At 42.2% G+C, this 17,437-nt stretch overlaps 1 protein-coding gene across 1 annotated transcript in view; it reads left to right on the top strand.

Annotated features, from left to right (window-relative positions):
- The window catches only part of snd1 (staphylococcal nuclease and tudor domain containing 1), a 736,770-nt gene extending 720,210 nt beyond the window's left edge, over positions 1-16,560 (top strand). The window contains exons 23-24 of the mRNA XM_055653291.1: positions 14,652-14,696; positions 15,301-16,560. Coding sequence (XP_055509266.1) covers positions 14,652-14,696; positions 15,301-15,366 — 111 coding nt within the window. The 3' untranslated portion in view covers positions 15,367-16,560. The remainder of the gene's footprint in view (positions 1-14,651; positions 14,697-15,300) is intronic.
- Positions 16,561-17,437: the final 877 nt, after the last annotated feature.

The following is a 17,437-nucleotide window of genomic DNA, read 5'->3' as shown; positions in this document are numbered from 1 at the left end:
ATTGTTCTGAGGAATTGGCCTGAATGCACTCCATGAAGCCACATTCAAGCCTACCTTTACCAATTTGCTTTGTCTAATCTATATAAATTCATCCATGATTATTGCATTGCTGTTTTTTTAAACAAGCCTCATTATTTCTTAATTTGTATCATGCCCCACAGTGCAGCTACTGTTTGGATGCTTATTGACTAGGACCTGTGGATTGCTACCTAAACTGATTATGCATCTTGATCTTCTGAGCCAAATGATTTCTCTCAATGCCATCAATCTCAGCCTTTATCAACCATCTCATCCTTCATCACATCCTTCTCCACCACCTTTTTCTTTATGCCTAACCATTCGAAATTTCAATTACCTCTAATTTTTTTCAAATCTTCATTCTCTCTAGACCTTTTTACTGTTTCCTGAATGTTTATTCAACTTTGTCTGACAAGATAGATACATCACATTTGTTCAATATTTCTACTGTTTCCCTACTCCCTACTATAAATGTTCTTGTCTCAGTCCATAAAGAATCTCATTAACTTTTGCTAATTATTTTCTGTATTAAATATCTGTGGAAGCTTTTGCAGTTTGTTTTCATGTATCTCTCTGGATTATTTTCATATTCTGCTTTCCTTTATAAATGCCTTCCTTTGCAGAATTCTGTTATTTGTTCCAATCCTTAGGCTTACTGTTCTTGTTAACATTATAAGCCTCTTCCTTTGATCTAATATTATCTTTAACTTCTTAGGTATTAAAAGCGATATATAGTATATTTGTTGCAAACATGTATTAAGTGTTTTAAATGCTCTTGCTTGTCTTAGTGTAGTTCCCCACTGCACCATAACCAACTCTTGCTTCATACCTTCAAAGTTCACATTGTTTAGATTTAGGACCCTGATTTCAGATTGAACTAAGTTACATTTAATAGAAGCTTCCATCATATGGTGAACATTTCCCATGGATGGCCCTTTAAACACAAGCTTATTTATTAACACTTTCTCAATGCACAAGATTAGATCAATTCCAACATATTTTTATGAATGTAGCGTGCATTCAGGTGAAGAGCCCTTAATTTCGGATCTCACAGATTTTCCTGCCTTTTCCTCCAATTTCACACACACCTTTATCTGTGTACCTGCAGTCCCCTTTTGTCCCTAAACTTTTTCCTCAGCCTTTCTCTTTGGCAATCTAAAATTTCCTTCACCTAAACCCTTGCTTTACTGCCCAACTAATGCAACATACCACACTTACTATTTAGTTTGAAGCCCTTTGTACATCCCTAGTTATTTTACTTACAAGGAACTAGTCCCAGCGCAATTCAGGGGAAGCTACGCCAATAGAACAGCTCTCTTCCCCATTACCTGATGAAATGAAGATCTTTTCTCCCACACTAATTCATGCTCTGATCTTATTATCTCTGCCATTTTGCGTGTAGTTCAGGCAACAGTCCTGCGATCATCATTTTTCAGGGTATATTTTTTGATTTAGGCTTAGATGCCTTATACCTATTGGACAAATGCAGGAACGAAAGCTTCCATCAGAATCCCGATACCTGTCTCGGTCATAGTCCCACTCTCCTCTATCCCTGACAACTAACGAAATCCACAGTAGTTAGCCAAAGGGATGTCTCCACTTCCTGGAACAAACTGTCCAGGTAACTTCATCTTCCCCTGATTCAGTGTCTAAACCCCAGACTCTAGTTCATCAACTCAGCGCTGAAGTTCCTCAAACCAAAGATCTATAGGATCTTTGCTGCAAACATGACTACTGGTGATGGAAGATAGTCACATGCTGCACACAAAATATCGCCTGTTTTACCATGTCTTTCATGATTTAATTTATTTCTTTAAATTAAAAGTAGATTTTTCAAGTTGCTTTTTATAACGTTAGTCTAGTTAATAATCTGGTTTCAATGAACAATTTAGGTTGTACTTTTTGCTGTGGATTGTCATTCTGATAAAAAAACATGATATAGAAATAAATAAAAACTGGCGATCTTAGCAATCCGTTATTACCTTGTCCTCTGTGATTTCATAAATTGATATATTTTTTCAAATAAAACAGGATATTACTGGAATGTACAGTAGATCAGGCACAAAATGTGGTGAGGGAAAGTTAATATTTCAAATGGACGACTTTCTACTAAATCCTGATTTGGATTGCTACTATCACTGCCTCATATTAATTCAGCCCTGATCTTTGAAAAATGCTCATACTATATATTTTCCCCCAACCCTACTCTACACCCAAATTCTAGCCTCTCCAATATACACTCTCCCCCACCAAATTTAATCAATGTATTTGCTCTTGTTGCTCTTACAATTTAGCTTCCCTTTAAATGTATGCATTTTAACCATCAGCAAGTTCCACATGCCTGCTACTCATTTAAAATCTCTTTTCTATCTGTAAATCTACCTACAATGCTGAGAACAATATTCTGCATTCTCTATCTTTCTATTCACTCTACCTATTGTACTTGATTTAGCCTGATTGCATTTATGTATAGAATGATCTGTTTTGATTGGGTAGCATGCAAAACAAAGCTTTTCATCATATCTCTGTATACGTAACAATAATAAGCCTACACCTAAACCTATTGTACATGACCTGTGAGCATTATCTCCTTGAGCCCTAGAAAAAGCTGATGGTTTCTATGGAGATTAGTTTGTAAACAGGAGTAATCTTAATAGCGCACTGCTTATTCTCTGCGGGCCTTGAGTCCTCGTGTGTGCTTGCAGCATTTCATGGTGATCCGCAGATCAGTGCATAGAATTCTGATTTATAAATTTCTCTAATATCAACTGAGAATGTTGGATTATAAGCACATTCTCCCTTACAATACCCCCCTCAGAGCTGGTTCTTTACTGGGAAGAGTGCTAATGATTGTGGACATTTTTTCCCACATAAAAGGACAATTTCAATGAATCTTCCACATGAATTAAAGAGAAACCCAGGTGAAGGGTCCACATTGAACACAGCACCACCATTGAGGAGATACAGCAACATCTTTACAAAATAGCAACTTTGATTTGATATAATGAAACAAGCTGTCAGAGGAAGCTATAGAGGCAGGAACAATCAAAGATCATAGATCATGTCTGATTCTGTAACAAAATTCTCACGGGAAATAAGTACATACATAATATCAGTAGGATAGAACTACAGATGCTGGTTTAAATTAGAGGTAGACACAAGATGCCGGAGTAACTCAGCGGGACAGGCAGCATCTCTGGAGAAAAAGAATGGGTGACGTTTTGGGTCGAGACCCATCTTCAGACTGATGTCAGGGGAGTGGGCGGTACAGAGATAGATTGTAGTCGGAGACAGTAAGACTGGTGGGAGAATTGGGAAAGGGGAGGGGATGGAGAGAGAAGGAAACCAAGGGCTACTTGAAGTTTGAGAAGTCAATGTTCATACCGCTGGGGTGTAAGCTTCCCAAGCGAAATATGAGGTGCTGTTCCTCCAATTTGCGCTGGGCCTCACTCTGACAATGGAGGAGGCCCAGGACAGAAAGGTCAGATTGGGAATGGGAGGGGGAGTTAAATTGCTGAGCAAACGGAAAATCAGGTAAGTTAAGGCAGACTGAGCGGAAGTGTTCAGTGAAACGATCGCCAAGCCTGTGCTTGGTCTCGCCTGTATATTGGCAAGACCAAGCTTAGGCTTGGCGATCATTTCACTGTTTCTGACTATATTCCATCTCTGTACTGCCCACTACCCTGATATCAGTCTGAAGAAGGGTCTCGACCCGAAGCATCACCCATTCCTTCTCTCTAGAGATGCAGCCTGTCCCACTGAGTTACTCCAGCATTTTGTGTCTACATTATATATCAGTGCTGGATCTGAAAGATTGGCAAGTAATGGGAGTATACGGTTGAGGAAGCTCAAGTTTTCAGGTCCATGTTGGTGATGTAATTTCCGTATTGCAGATAACCTGCTTATTAATGCCCAGTTTGGGTTTTACCAGGACCACAAGAGCTGAATTCCAGAGTGAGGCAAGAGTAACTACCCTTGACAACAAGGCAGCACTGGATCGAGTGGGGCATTAAGGAAGCTTGGTACAATGAACATTAGTTGACATCAAGTAGATAACATTTCTCGTCATATCTCACATTAAGAAAGGTTGTGGCTTTTAGGGGTCAAATTATCCCAGCCCCAGGACATCACTGCAGGAGTTCCTGAGGTTGGTCTCTTAGCCCAGTCTTCAACTGCTTCATGTGACCTTCCCTCCATCATAAGATCAGAAGTAGGGACATTTACTGATAATTAAATATTGTTCAACCTCATTGGCAATTCCACAGCAAATGAAGCAGCAAATCCCAAACAACGTCCATGGCTGATAAGTGCAAGTAACATTTGTGCTACAAATGATTTTGGGACAATTGCCAATAAAAAGTCTAACGTGTACTCTTAATGTTCAATTGCATTTCATAGGTCAAAGGTCAGTTTATTGTCACGTGTACCAATTAAGGCACAGTGGAACTCGAATTACCATATAGCCATATTAAAAAAAAGCAACAAGACACACAACTACTTAAAGGTTAACATAAACTTCCACCACAACGGATTCCCCACATTGTTCACTGTGATGGAAGGCAAGAAAGTCCAATATTCTTCCTCTTTATTCTCCCACGGTCGGGGCAGTCGAACCATCCCCAGTCGGGGCGATCGAACCCCCCTCGTCGGGGCGGTCGAAGCTCCTGCGGTTGGAGCTCCTGAAGTTGGTCCCTAACCATGTTAAAGTCCGCAGGCTCCTGCAGTTGGTGCTCCTGAAGTCGGTCTCCAGCAGAGGCCGCCAGCTCCACGATGTTAGGCCGCAGTGCAAACAGAAATACGATACGGAAATAAATTGCATATCCGTCGAGTTAAGGGATATAAAAAAAAAGTTTCTCCCACCCCCAACCCCCGCATATAACAAGCTAACGAATATTAAAACATACATTTAGCACAATCTAAAAAACAACAAAGAAGGAAGTGACGAGACAGACTGTTGGTGAGGTGGCCATTGCAGGCGCCACCCGGTGGTCATTTTCTATCATCAATGCATCACCTTCACATCCTGGGACAGGGACAGAGAGAGGGGTCATTGTCGACCAGCAACTTGAGTTATTAGTGACATAAATACTTTTGATGCAAGAGCAGGCTGAGGATGGGATCCTGACACTGCACAATCTTTTCATAAATTACAAGTCAGGGGAGTGTTGGAAAAATTGCTCCCCCATCTTCCACTCCACCACGAGTGCGCAGCAGTCACACTGCAATACCACGTACAATACTGCAATTTCCTGCCTTGACTGCCTCATCAGCTCATTCATATCCAAGACCTCTATCATCACAAAGGACAAGACACCAGCAACTGCACGTCCCCTTCCAAATCACACACCAGCCTGATTTGAAAATATATCTAATCTGCAGTTCCCTGCAAAGCAGCACTGTGGCAGTACCTTTATGAGAAAGATGGCCGCTTACAACTAACGTCTCAAGAACATTTAGGAATGGGCGATAATGCTGGCCCTGCCATTTGTGCCCATGTCCCAAAATTGAATAAATAAAAAAAATAAGTGGAAGATCATATACAAACATAGAAACATAGAAAATAGGTGCAGGAGTAGGCCATTCAGGCCTTCGAGCCTGCACCGCCCATTCAATATGCTCATGGCTGACCATCCAACTCAGTATCCTGTACCTGCCTGCTCTCCATACCCCCTGATCCCTTTAGCCATAAGGGCCACATCTAACTCCCTCTTAAATATAGCCAATGAACTGGCCTCAACTACCTTCTGTGGCAGAGAGTTCCAGAGATATACAGAGATATAGAATTGTTTGCAATGCAGCAAGGGATCCGATATGTGATAGAATTTGTTGGACTATATTTTAAACATTAAACCTTAGTTATTGTTTTTCACATGCTTTTGACTATACTGCAAGTTCCTAACCTCTCAAGCCACAAATGTTAAATATAGGCCTCAACCTTGAGGATATTCTTAAATGTACTTGCATCTCTGGCTAATTCAGCGCAATGCATGTACCTTGCAGCATTTTCAAGCAATTTTTCTTGATCATGCCAATAACTCAATTAGAATGTCACAGTGAAAATAAAAGGGGCAGATGGATCTAGTGTACTAACCCAGGGGAAAAAAATGCACAGATGAGCACTGAATGACATCACAACAATGCTGAATGGCCACAAGTGCAATACATCAAGAATTGGGATGCATTAAGAAGTCAGTGAGTTATAATTAAGTTAATCTTTCCTCTTTGTAAATCATTGATGCATCCTCACTTAAAATAGTATGTACAGTTCAAGTTCTATACAGGAACAATATAGAATGGTGGAACCAGAATGATTTGAGAGGAAGAGGATGGACAGACACAGGGGACAGTAAATTAAGTAGAATGCATCACAGTAGCAAAGAGTATATTGAGTGATTTATTTGTGACTTGTGTTTTAAGGATTGTAAAATGACTAGATAATGGAAACCACGACAAGTTATCGCACCTCGTCCATTACAATAAAACCAGAGGACGTGGCCTATGCTTGACAGGACAAAACTAATCTATGGAAACATTGGCTCATATTTTGCAGTTATAATGCTGGCAAAACTATCAGCATTCAATATTATACCATAGAACTGGTTGCGTGTAGTTTAGCAGGGAAACTCTGAAGTTGCAGTATTTCCCCACAGACTGCACTACTTTACACCTTGCCCTATTGGAATCAAGGGAAATCAGTGAATTAAATGAAAATTCCGAGTATTAACTGATCTCATTGTAAAATATCTTGGAAAATGTTAACTTTTAATAGCATTCTATGTCAGAATTACTTCCAGGCTAACTCACTGGTCCTAAAAATAAAATTTCATGCATGCGGCTTGCAATTTTCACATATTACTAAAAATGCTATTTCATCATCTACCTCAACATATCAAATAAGTTCCAATCTTTATTTTGTGGTCCATTACATGTTTTAAATATTAGCTTTTGTTTAGCTGTACAAATATCTGAGAATTTTTCAACGTGATTGGCTGCTCATCCTACACTTCCTCTATTTACTCATCTACAATCCTTTCATTTATGCTCTGCTAGGCAGCATCATGTCTTTCTAAATCTAATACTATTCTTAACCTCTTTAGTTAGCTACGGATGGATTATGATTCTGATGAATTTTTTATACTGAGTAGAATGTATGGTCATAGTGAGTTATGAAATCATGTTTTAAATGTTTGTTTACCTACTATTTTACCTTCTAATCTAATTCCCCAAACTAAATCTCCAATCATTTCCAGTTGTGGTCATGTGGCATTCATTGTATTAAGCTGGAAATGGTATAGAAAAGATTTACATGGACAATGCCAAAGTTAAGTTAGAAGAAGAGACAGGATAGCCTGTTTATTTCCCCAGAGAAGATAAGAGGCTGAGAGATGAGGTATTTAAAATCATGAGGGGCTTAGATAAAGTGAACGATCACAGTCATTTTCATAGAGGAGGGGAGTTCAGAACTGGGGAGCATATATTTAAGGTGAGAGGAGAAAGATTTCAAGGGATTCGGAAAGGCAATGTTTTCACACAAATGGGTGGTGGGTATGAGAAATGAGCTATCGGAGGACATGGTAGAAGTGAGTGAAATTACAATGTCCAAAAGACATGAAGACAGGTACATGGATTAAAAAGATTTCGAGAGACCTGGGCCAAATGCAAGCAAATAGGACTAGCTCAGGTAGGTAACTTGGTCAGCATGGAAAGTTGGGCTGAATAACTGTATAATGTAGAATGCACTATATGTAGAGTATAACTCTTTGACTCTGCCATCGGCAACATGCCATACCATGTAATTGATTTTGTTTCATTTAAGGCTCTAGTTTCTAACTTTAATACATCACCATCAAACTCAATGTAAAGTTCTATTATACTGCCATCATCTTCCCTCAGAGGATTGCTCATCATGAGATTACTGGCTGACACATAGCAGGACCTAAAATATCCTGCCTCCTTTGTTGGTTTTACAATGCATTTTTCTATGCTATCTTTACCCCATTATTTTAAATCTCTGTTCCTTAGTCCTTGAGCTATCCACTAATGAAAACAAATTCTCTCTACCCCAACCTGAACTTGGAACAGTCTGTACACCTCTGTCAAATAATCTCTCAGATTTTGCTCCAAGAATAACCCTAGCTTCTACCGTCAAATCTTGCATTTGAATTCTCGCAGGGTTGAAATGGTTCTAATAAATCATTCTGCACTGTCTCCTGGACTTTCCTCCTTCATCCCCGATTGTTATTTCTAAAAGATTCTCTGCATTTCTGAAATGAAACAGACCGGCCTGTATTTGTTGGCCACATCTTTATGTCCTTTTTTGAACAGTGGTGTCACAGTTGCCATTTTCTAGGGTGCCACAACCTCTTCTGCATCTAAGAAGGAATTATAGATAACTAGAGTAAGTGGGACCCATTGGGTCCCAGTCATACGGGATGCCTGGTTCCCCAACGCAACCCATTTCCCAACGTAATATTCCACCACTCACCCATAGCTCCTAATTGCGCAGGTACGGCTCATTTCCCCTCATCCCCAAGCACTCCCTCCCCCTCCTCTTCATGTGTGCAAGGGGGGGGGGGGAGGAGTGAAGTGGGGTGTGTAGCGGGGGGGGGGGGGGGGGGGGCTTTGGATAAGTGGGCAAAAAACCATAGCTGTAGGGGGTGGCGTTTTTTCTAAAAAAAAAAATTTTAAAACCGGGGGTGGGTGGGGGGGTGGGGGGGGGGGGGAGGGGGGGGGGGGGGGGGGGGGGGGGGGGGGCAGGGGGGGGGGTGTGTGGGGGGGGTGTGTGTGTGGGAAGAGGGGTTTGTGGGGGAAGGGGTATGTGGGCAGGGGGCAGTTATGGGGGGAGAGAGGGGTGTGTGGGCAGGGGTAGTAAGCTTGGAGAAAAGGCGGGGAAGAGCCATGGGGGAGAGGGGGGCATCTAGGGGGAGAGAGGGAGGGAGGGGAGGAGGAGTCAGCGAGCGGGGCCAGAGGGGTAATGGCTGGAATTGGCGGTGCGATGGGGACTCACAATGGTCGCTGGTCATTCTCCTCCGCCGGGATTAGAATCATTAGCGACGTCTCCGACTCTGGGGCGGGGCTGCTGTTTGGAGCATGGTGGGGCTGGGCTGCTTCGGGTCCCTCCGAAGGTCCGGTTGTAAACCTCCGCCGGCCACCCTCAGCTCCAGTAAAGACGCTATGGCGCAGGAAGGGGCGGACCGTCCCCGGGAGTGACAGGGAAAGAGATTAATCTGCGCGGCGCCGACTGGCAGGATAAGAGATCGATCTGCGCACGCGCGGTTTTTAAGATTTTTAAACCTCGCTAACTTTTACGACATTCAACCGATTGGAATGAAACTTGGCGCACTCGCAGCACAGGTGAACTGTGAGTGAACTGGTAAAAAAATTGTAGCTCTATCGCAAACCGTTTTTGCGCGAATAGAAAGACTGCCAAACTGGAAGATAACAAGATCAGAGTTTTAGTTATGTATAGATAGATAGATGTAGATGGCATCCCTTCCAATTTGCATTTACTTTCAGACTGAAGAAGGGTCTCGGCCCGAAACATCACCCATTGCTTCTCTCCAGAGATGCTGCCGGTCCCGCTGAGTTACTCCTTCATTTTATGTTCATCTTCAAATTACGTGACGCGCTCCAGACGGCTGTGCGGGAGAATGATAACGCGCGCGACCTTCGCGGGACCGTCACGCCTCAACGCGGCGACGAGGTTGCGTAATTAGCCTGCCAAGGACACGTAGGTGGGACAGGGCCTTAACTCCTGATCTGAGCCCAAGATCCTTCCTCATGGTAATTACCTCAGGTCAAATATCCAAAATATCTAATCTCCAATCTTCATCATTAAGCAAGCATATTTCCTTACTTCAAACATGATAGCTTTTATTAATATCAATCTTTTAACATCAGATTTTTAAATTTGATTTCAAACATTCAATGTAATTACATTTGAGAGAGCAAATTAAAAATAGTGTAAAAGGGGTTTTGGGCAAAATCTCCAGCATCAAATGAACACTCAGCCAGAGAATGAGAAGTAAGTTCTATCATTTACATTCAACCAAAATCTTAGTCAAAGAGTTGAATGTAAATGAGGAGAGGCAGGTAGATTAGCAGGAGAATAACGATGCCTTAAGGTCTAGGCAAAGATAAATTCTAAATTGAGATTAAAAGCTGCCATGAAGAAACAGGTTGGAAATGCTAAACCAGAGCCTGCTGATAAGTTCATGGAGGGTAGGGGAAGACAAAGGAAATGGCTAATGTCAAACACCCAAGAGGCTGGAGTACCAGAAAGCCTGGTAGAATGTAGAAAATGTAGCAGTGATTTCTGCTGCATTAGAAGAAAAGCAAGAATGAGAATGAGAAACTATTGACAATTAAAGTTTTTTTTTAATTCAATGATGTTGTATGCGTATAAAGAACAATAAATAACTTGGCAAAGAACATGTCTAGAGTATTAATAGCAAGAGGGCCAAAAGGGAATCTGTGTGTGGGAATTGAGGATAAGGGAAAGGTTCTTAAATATTTTCCTGACCATATTTGCAGCATAACTTTTTCACACAAAGAGTTGTGAGTGTGGAATGCCCTGCCTCAGAGGGCTGTGGAGGCCGGTTCTCTGGGTACTTTCAAGAGAGAGCTAGACACCGCCATTCAATGTGATCATGGCTGATATCATACCCAATCAGTACCCCGTTCCTGCCTTCTCCCCATATCCCCTGACTCCGCTATCTTTAATAGCCCTATCTAGCTCTCTTGAAAGTATCTTTGCTTGAAAGTATCCCGAGAACCGGCCTCTACCGCCCTCTGAGGCAGAGAATTCCACAGATTCACAACTCTCTGTGAGAAAAAGTGTCTCCTCGATAAATGGGAGGAAATTGAATAAGGCAGGAAAAATAAAAGGATATGGAGTGGTTGTCTGCGGATCCTTAAAGAAGCAGGAACAGGTTAATAAGATGGTTTATAAAGCAAGCAGGATGCTTTGCTCTATCAGCTGACGCATGGAATATAGGAGCAGGGCAGCACTAGACCTAAAAAATGTCTGTTCTGTTGCCACACAGCGCTAAAGACCTAGGTTGCTCGCTGTCTGTGTGGAGTTTATGCATTTTCCCTGTGACTAAGGATTTTTACCCTGTTCTACCACATCCCAAAGAAATGTGGGTTTAGTAGGTTAATTGTAAATTGCCTCTCGTGTGTAGACGAGTGGGAGAGTCGGGGGGAGTTGATGAGAATGTGGGGAGAATAAAAAATGAATGAAAAGGACAACATGGTCTCTGCGGAGTCAGTGCTACAAAGGACTGTTTATGTACTACATGTCTCTATGATTCTATTGTATATATTTCTGGTCATCATACGAGAGGAAAGATGGAGAAGGCGTGGAGAAAATTTACAAAGCAATTTTCAAGTCAGGAAGATTTGAGCTGTGAAGCGGCATTAGATAAGCTTGGAAGGTACACAAAAATGCTGGAGAAACTCAGCGGGTGCAGCAGCATCTATGGAGCGAAGGAAATAGGTAACGTTTCGGGCCGAAACCCTTCTAAGCTTGGGTTGTGTTCTTTGGAACAGAGGAGGATGAGATAGTGAGATATAGTAACTGAGGTACATAATATGAGATACTTGATGGATTAAATAAGAAAAAGGGGTCAAAAACAAGTTGATTAAGATAACTGGTTCGGAGGGAAGATGACGCGACATTTCATACTGCAGCCATAAAGGATGTGGAGCATATGCCTGAAAGGTTATTAGTTGAAATGTGCATGAATAACTGAGACCTGCAGGGCCACAGACGTGACACTGGGAGGTGGAATTGGGTTGTGCTGCTCTTTAATCTGTCTCAGACACGATTGTCCAGAAGACCTTCTGTGTGATAAATTTTCTGTAATTCCTGGACCGAGTGTCTGAGCTGAGCTGTTATATTGCATAAAAATGATGTTGCTGCCTCCACATCCATTTTCTTGCGGTATTTTTCTTATTTGGCTTTTTTTATTTCACTCCTGCCTTACAGAATCTGTTGGCTCCTTTCTTTGAGCATGAATTCACTACAGTTCTGCAGCGCCTCACCTTAACAGCTACTCTTTGTGCATCGGCCTTGATTGTGTGTATGTGCTGGCAGGCTGTTTGGCCAATAAAATGAATGAAAACCTAGTGTTTTTATAAACCTTTTCATGGCCTCGGAATGTACTATAGCACATTGCAGTCAAACACTTTTTTGTAGTGTAAAACAGTGGAAGTTGATCCCAAACAGTGTAATCCCCCAGACAAAAATGTGATAATGACTGCATAATTGTTTCTAGGGTTTTTTGAAGTCTGATTATTGGCCTGGCTACTGGGAAATTTCCCTTTCTCACTTTTAAATTAAAGGCATGGGATGTTTTTTATTCACCCTAGAGAGCGCAGATGGTTTAATGTCTGATCTGAAAGACAGTTCGTGTTTGTTCAGTGTCCTTCTGAAGTGTCTAGTATTCTGCGTGGCCTTCTAGAGGGAGGATTACCAGTGATCCGTGTAGAATAAGCCAATCTTGAGCCCATCCTGGCCTAACTAAGAGCCAGAACTAAACACCTTAAAAACCTCAAATCTCACCAGCAATGGTGAAACTGAATTCAATAAATGTGATCATTTAGGAGTTGGCATAAGAAAAAAAATAATCACAACACCTGGAGAACTGATATAAAATGTAACTGCTTCAAGAATGTCCTTTAGGATTATTAACCTGCTTTTATCTGTCCTCTGAAGTGAGCTAGCAAGCCACTCGGTTGTAACACAGTCATCAAGAAATAAATTCCAGAGGCAAAGGACCGCATTTCAAATATTGGCAGCGTGTAACAAAATGCTGGAGATTTTGTTCTGGCCTGGATAGTGGAGAGGAGGTTTCCTCAAGTGGGAGACCCAAGGACCAGAGGGCACAGCCTTGGAATAAAAGGGCAACCCTTTAGAAAGGAGAAGAGGAGGAATTTATGTTGTCAGTGGGTGGTGAATCTATGGAATTCATTGGCACAGAAATCTGTGGAGGCCAAGTCATTAGGTTTTTTTTTAAGGTGGAGATTGACAGATTCTTGATTAGTAAGGGAGTCAAGACAAGGTGGAAAAGGCAGGAGAATTTGGTTGAGAGGGAAAGATAGATCAGCCATGATTGAATGGCGGAGTAGACTTGATGAGCCGTATGGCTTAATGCTGCTCCTATAACATTCATATTCATAATACCCAGTGGGTCAAGCAGCTTTGGTGGAAAGAGAAACAATTAACGCTTCAGATCAATGACCTTTCTTCAAACCACATCAGTTCCTATTGAAAGGTCATTACCCATAGAAGTTGATTGATTTTTCTGTACTGTGATGTTGTCCAATCTGCTGAGTATTTGCATAATTTTCTGGAATTTCTTCACTCAAGAAGAATTCCATCACCACGCCCAAAACATTTACCTTGCCAATATCACTGGCGTCCCAACAATACTTTAAAAATCCAGGCTACCTCTCCGTTAGTCCATGTTTGATCCCTCCCAAAATGATCATGAGCAGTTTTGTTGACCATCCAATCTGCCTGAGATGAGTGGATATGATGCATTATCTACATACAAAATACCAGGTTGTAATCTTACTACTTGGAGCTGCAGATGTATATTTTTCTGTATAATATAAGTCCGACCAACCTGCCCAATCCGACCAAGATGCCCCATTTACCCTGGCCCCACCAGCCCACGTTTGGACCATATCCATCCATTTATCTGTCCAAATGTCTTTTAAATGTTATAATATCTGCCTCAACTACCTCCCCCGGCTGCTCGTTCCATACACCCACCACCCTTTATGTGAAAAAGTTACCCTTTAGGTTGCTATTAAATCTTTCACCCCTCACTTTAAAACTATGTCCCCTGATCATCGTTTCCCCTACTCTTGGCAAGAGACTGTGTGATCACCCTTTCTATTCTCGCCATGATCTTATACACCTCTATAAGATCGCCCCTCTTCGTCCTGCGCTCCAAGGAATAAAAGTAGCCTGTCCATCCTCTCGCTACCTCAAGTCCTGGCAACACCCTTGTACATCCTTTCTGCGCTCTTTCCAACTTAACATCATCCTTAACAGCAGGGCAATCAAAACTCTACACCAAACCCCAAATGCGGCCTCACCAGTGTGGATATGTGGGTATCTGGGAAAGACACAAAGCAACTCAGTGGGTCAGGAGGCATCCCTGGAAGACATGATTAGGAAGAAGCAGATAGGAGTGAATATCTGTATGTTTAAAGACCATTCTGCCTCATGAGTCCCCTTGGGGACCTGTCTAAGATAGAATATGCAGCATGGCTTCTCTAGATAACGTATTTAAAGTCAAACACTTTTAAGAGGTGGAGAAAGTTAGGTGCAGAGCAGAGGGTAAGAACAAAAGATCCTGCGGATATGAATGAGGCATGAGATTACAAAACAGATTTATCCTTAATCTCCCCTCCTCCACCTCTGTCTCCATTGTTGAACGTGTCTTGTCACCAGATTTTTCAATACTGATAAAAGTTTTTGCAATATTGTAAACATTAAATGTTCCTCTGTCCAAAAATGCTGCTTGAGCATTTCAAGTATTTTTGTTTCTTTATCCCCATTTGCAGAATGTTGCTTTAGTGTTACAATTTAGACTAAAGCTGGTTTTCTCTTTACGCAGATTACAGAATACCTGAATGCCCAAGAGGCTGCCAAATCTGCCAGGGTAAGAGCAGTGTGCAATCCCTTCTTTCCCCTGACCTTGTTCTCTGTCCCTCACACCCCCCCCCCCCCCCCCCCCCCCCCCCCCCCCTCCCTCATCCCCCCTCCCTCATCCTCAATCTCCCCCATCCTCCATCTCCCCCTTGAGCCCATCCCACTTGACTCCCACCCCACCTCAGTTGACATCCCCGTGCCTTGTCTGGATCCCTGGGACCCTTGACAACCCCCCGACCTCCGACCTCTTGACCAACCCCTTGACTGCCCCCCATTGACCCCCGCCTTGATTCCCCTCTTGACTGCTCCTCCGACTACCCCTCTCTCTGTATCTCTATCTGACTTCCTTTCTCTGACCCCCCCCCTTTCTCTCTGCCTCCTCCTCTCTCTCTGCCTCTCTCCCTCTCCCTCTCTCTCTCTCTCTCTCTCTCTCTCTCTCTCACTGCCTCTCTCTTTGACTCCCACATTTGACAACTTGCCAAGTCCTGCTTACCTGCCTGCCTCCCTTGGTCACTGCCCTTCTAGTAATATGCCTTGTGCCTTATTGTTGAAACGCTTCCCCTGCTTTGCTCATCTCCACTCGTTGCTGCATTGATAATCTCCTCTGTTTGCAGTTGAACCTCTGGCGCTATGGTGACTTTCGAGCTGATGACGCTGATGAATTTGGTTACAGACGCTGAAGACACCACATGTGAAGACAACAATATACTGATTTCCCCTCTGCCTTTTCTCTCTCTCTCAGTGTTTCCCAATCCCCCAACCAATGCATTAAAAGAGAGACTTGCTACTTTCAGTTCCCTCCTCTCAGGCATTCAGACTCTCATTGCACTTGGCCTCTATTTTCAAATGAACAGTTGGCAGTTAGAGGCTGAGATACTAATCATGATTGGATGATGATCTTAGTCTGTGAAATGAACTGGAAACTTAATTCCTTGCTTTGATCTGAATTTTTTTTTCTCTTTTAAACCCCCCTGAATTGCAGAATAAATCAGCACTCTTCATTTGGCGATTTCTTTTCATTCCTGTTGGGGTTTTTTAAAAGTCTGCACTTTGATAAAACATTATGAGCTAAGGTTATCTCGAGCGAGATCCAGTGACACAATAAGATGCTGGCAAATGTTGCACTTGACAACCCAATGTTTGATTGGCAGGTAATTAAAGCAAGTCCTGTTCAAGGAAAAACTCAAGCAGATGTTCCTGAGCAGGACAGATGGAATGTTAAAGGGGAAATTCCTGTGTAACTTGTAAATGGTTCCAAGTTTGCATACCCTGCTTATTGCATTGTTTTTTTTTGGATGGGTTTTTAAACATTTTGTCTATTATGTTTTAACAAAGGGGAATGATTTTCTATCTGTAACTCTATGTTGAGCTTGCTCACAATAGCAGGTTTAGGATTTTGTTGCATCTGGAGCTTCCCTTATCCCACCCCCAAAAATCAATTAGCCTTGGACAGAATGGGAAGCGGAGGCACCTGAATTCATCCTATTAATGTCTTAAAAATATTACCCAAACTGTTAAGTGTTAGAATCCTGTGTCTGCTCAAGCTTGGACCATATATAAACCTAAAACATGGTGCCAACAGAGTCTTTCTAAGGTACATGCCCTGTTTGCTTAGCTATCAGTCGCTTATTTTGAGCAGAACGTGGGTACAAATAGCTGATGCAGTGTAATGTACATTAGGAAACTGTGTTCCTTCCTCTTTTTCTCTGATTTTAATTTTGCTTGTGACTTGATTGCAAGTAATTATCATTTGTAACTCTTAACTGGGTTTATGATTTCTTCCTCCCCCCCGCTTCCTCCCTTACCTGATGTTGTCTCTTGTCATTATATTTAATGCTTACAGTCTCAATAAAAGTAGCATTGGCAACATGGAATATCCTTAGTGCCATGATCTCTTCACTTACAGTTTGATGTGGTTAAATGCTGAGGAAGGTGCAGGCTTGCTGCCTTCATCTCCATCAGCTGAACAGTCTACCCAAGCAGGTAGACCCGTTCCGGATGCTCTGTCTCAGCCATATGTCACCAAACCAGTGTGTGTGTGAAGGAACTGCAGATGCTGACTTAAACTGAAGATTGACGCAAAATCCTGGAGTAACTCAGCGGATCAGACAGCATCTCTGGAGAAAAAGAATAGGTGACGTTTCGGGTCGAGGCCCTTCAGACAAAGAGAATCGAAATATATAGAAGGTGATATAGAGAGATATAGAACAAACGAACTAAAGATATGCAAAAAAATAACAATGATAAAGGGTGTAGAATGAAGCAAAGTTGGGGTTGATTTCAGGTCTGGGCGAGTGAGGCCTGCAGCTGTGGGAGAGTCAGAGCGAGAGTCTGCTGGTGCCAGCGCATCATCCGTAGTTTTTTGCATATCTTTCATCATTTGTTCCATATCTCTCGATATCACCGTCTATATATTTTGTTTCTCTTTCCCCTGACTCTCAGTCTGAAGTAGGGTCTTCACCTATTGCTTTTCTCCAGAGATGCTGTCTGATCCGCTGAGTTACTCCAGCTTTTTGTGTCACCAAACCAGAGTGGTTTGAGCAAGGCCACCTGAGTGCCTGACCCCTGTGCTAAGAATGGTCGAACGTTTTGATATATGTGGACCTCCAGGTACGTTATACTAGTCGATAATTTTGTTCATTTGCAGATAACAATTAAAAGATTGCTACACCTAGAATGTGCAGTATGGAGATATAATAACATTAAAATCATCAAATGAATTGAGATTGAAGTTCATGATGTGATGCTATT

This window comes from Leucoraja erinacea, chromosome 22 (genome assembly GCF_028641065.1).
Source record: "Leucoraja erinacea ecotype New England chromosome 22, Leri_hhj_1, whole genome shotgun sequence".
Lineage (NCBI taxonomy): Eukaryota > Metazoa > Chordata > Chondrichthyes > Rajiformes > Rajidae > Leucoraja > Leucoraja erinaceus.
Note: the sequence above shows the minus strand (reverse complement) of the source record. Positions and strands in the feature narration are given on the sequence as shown.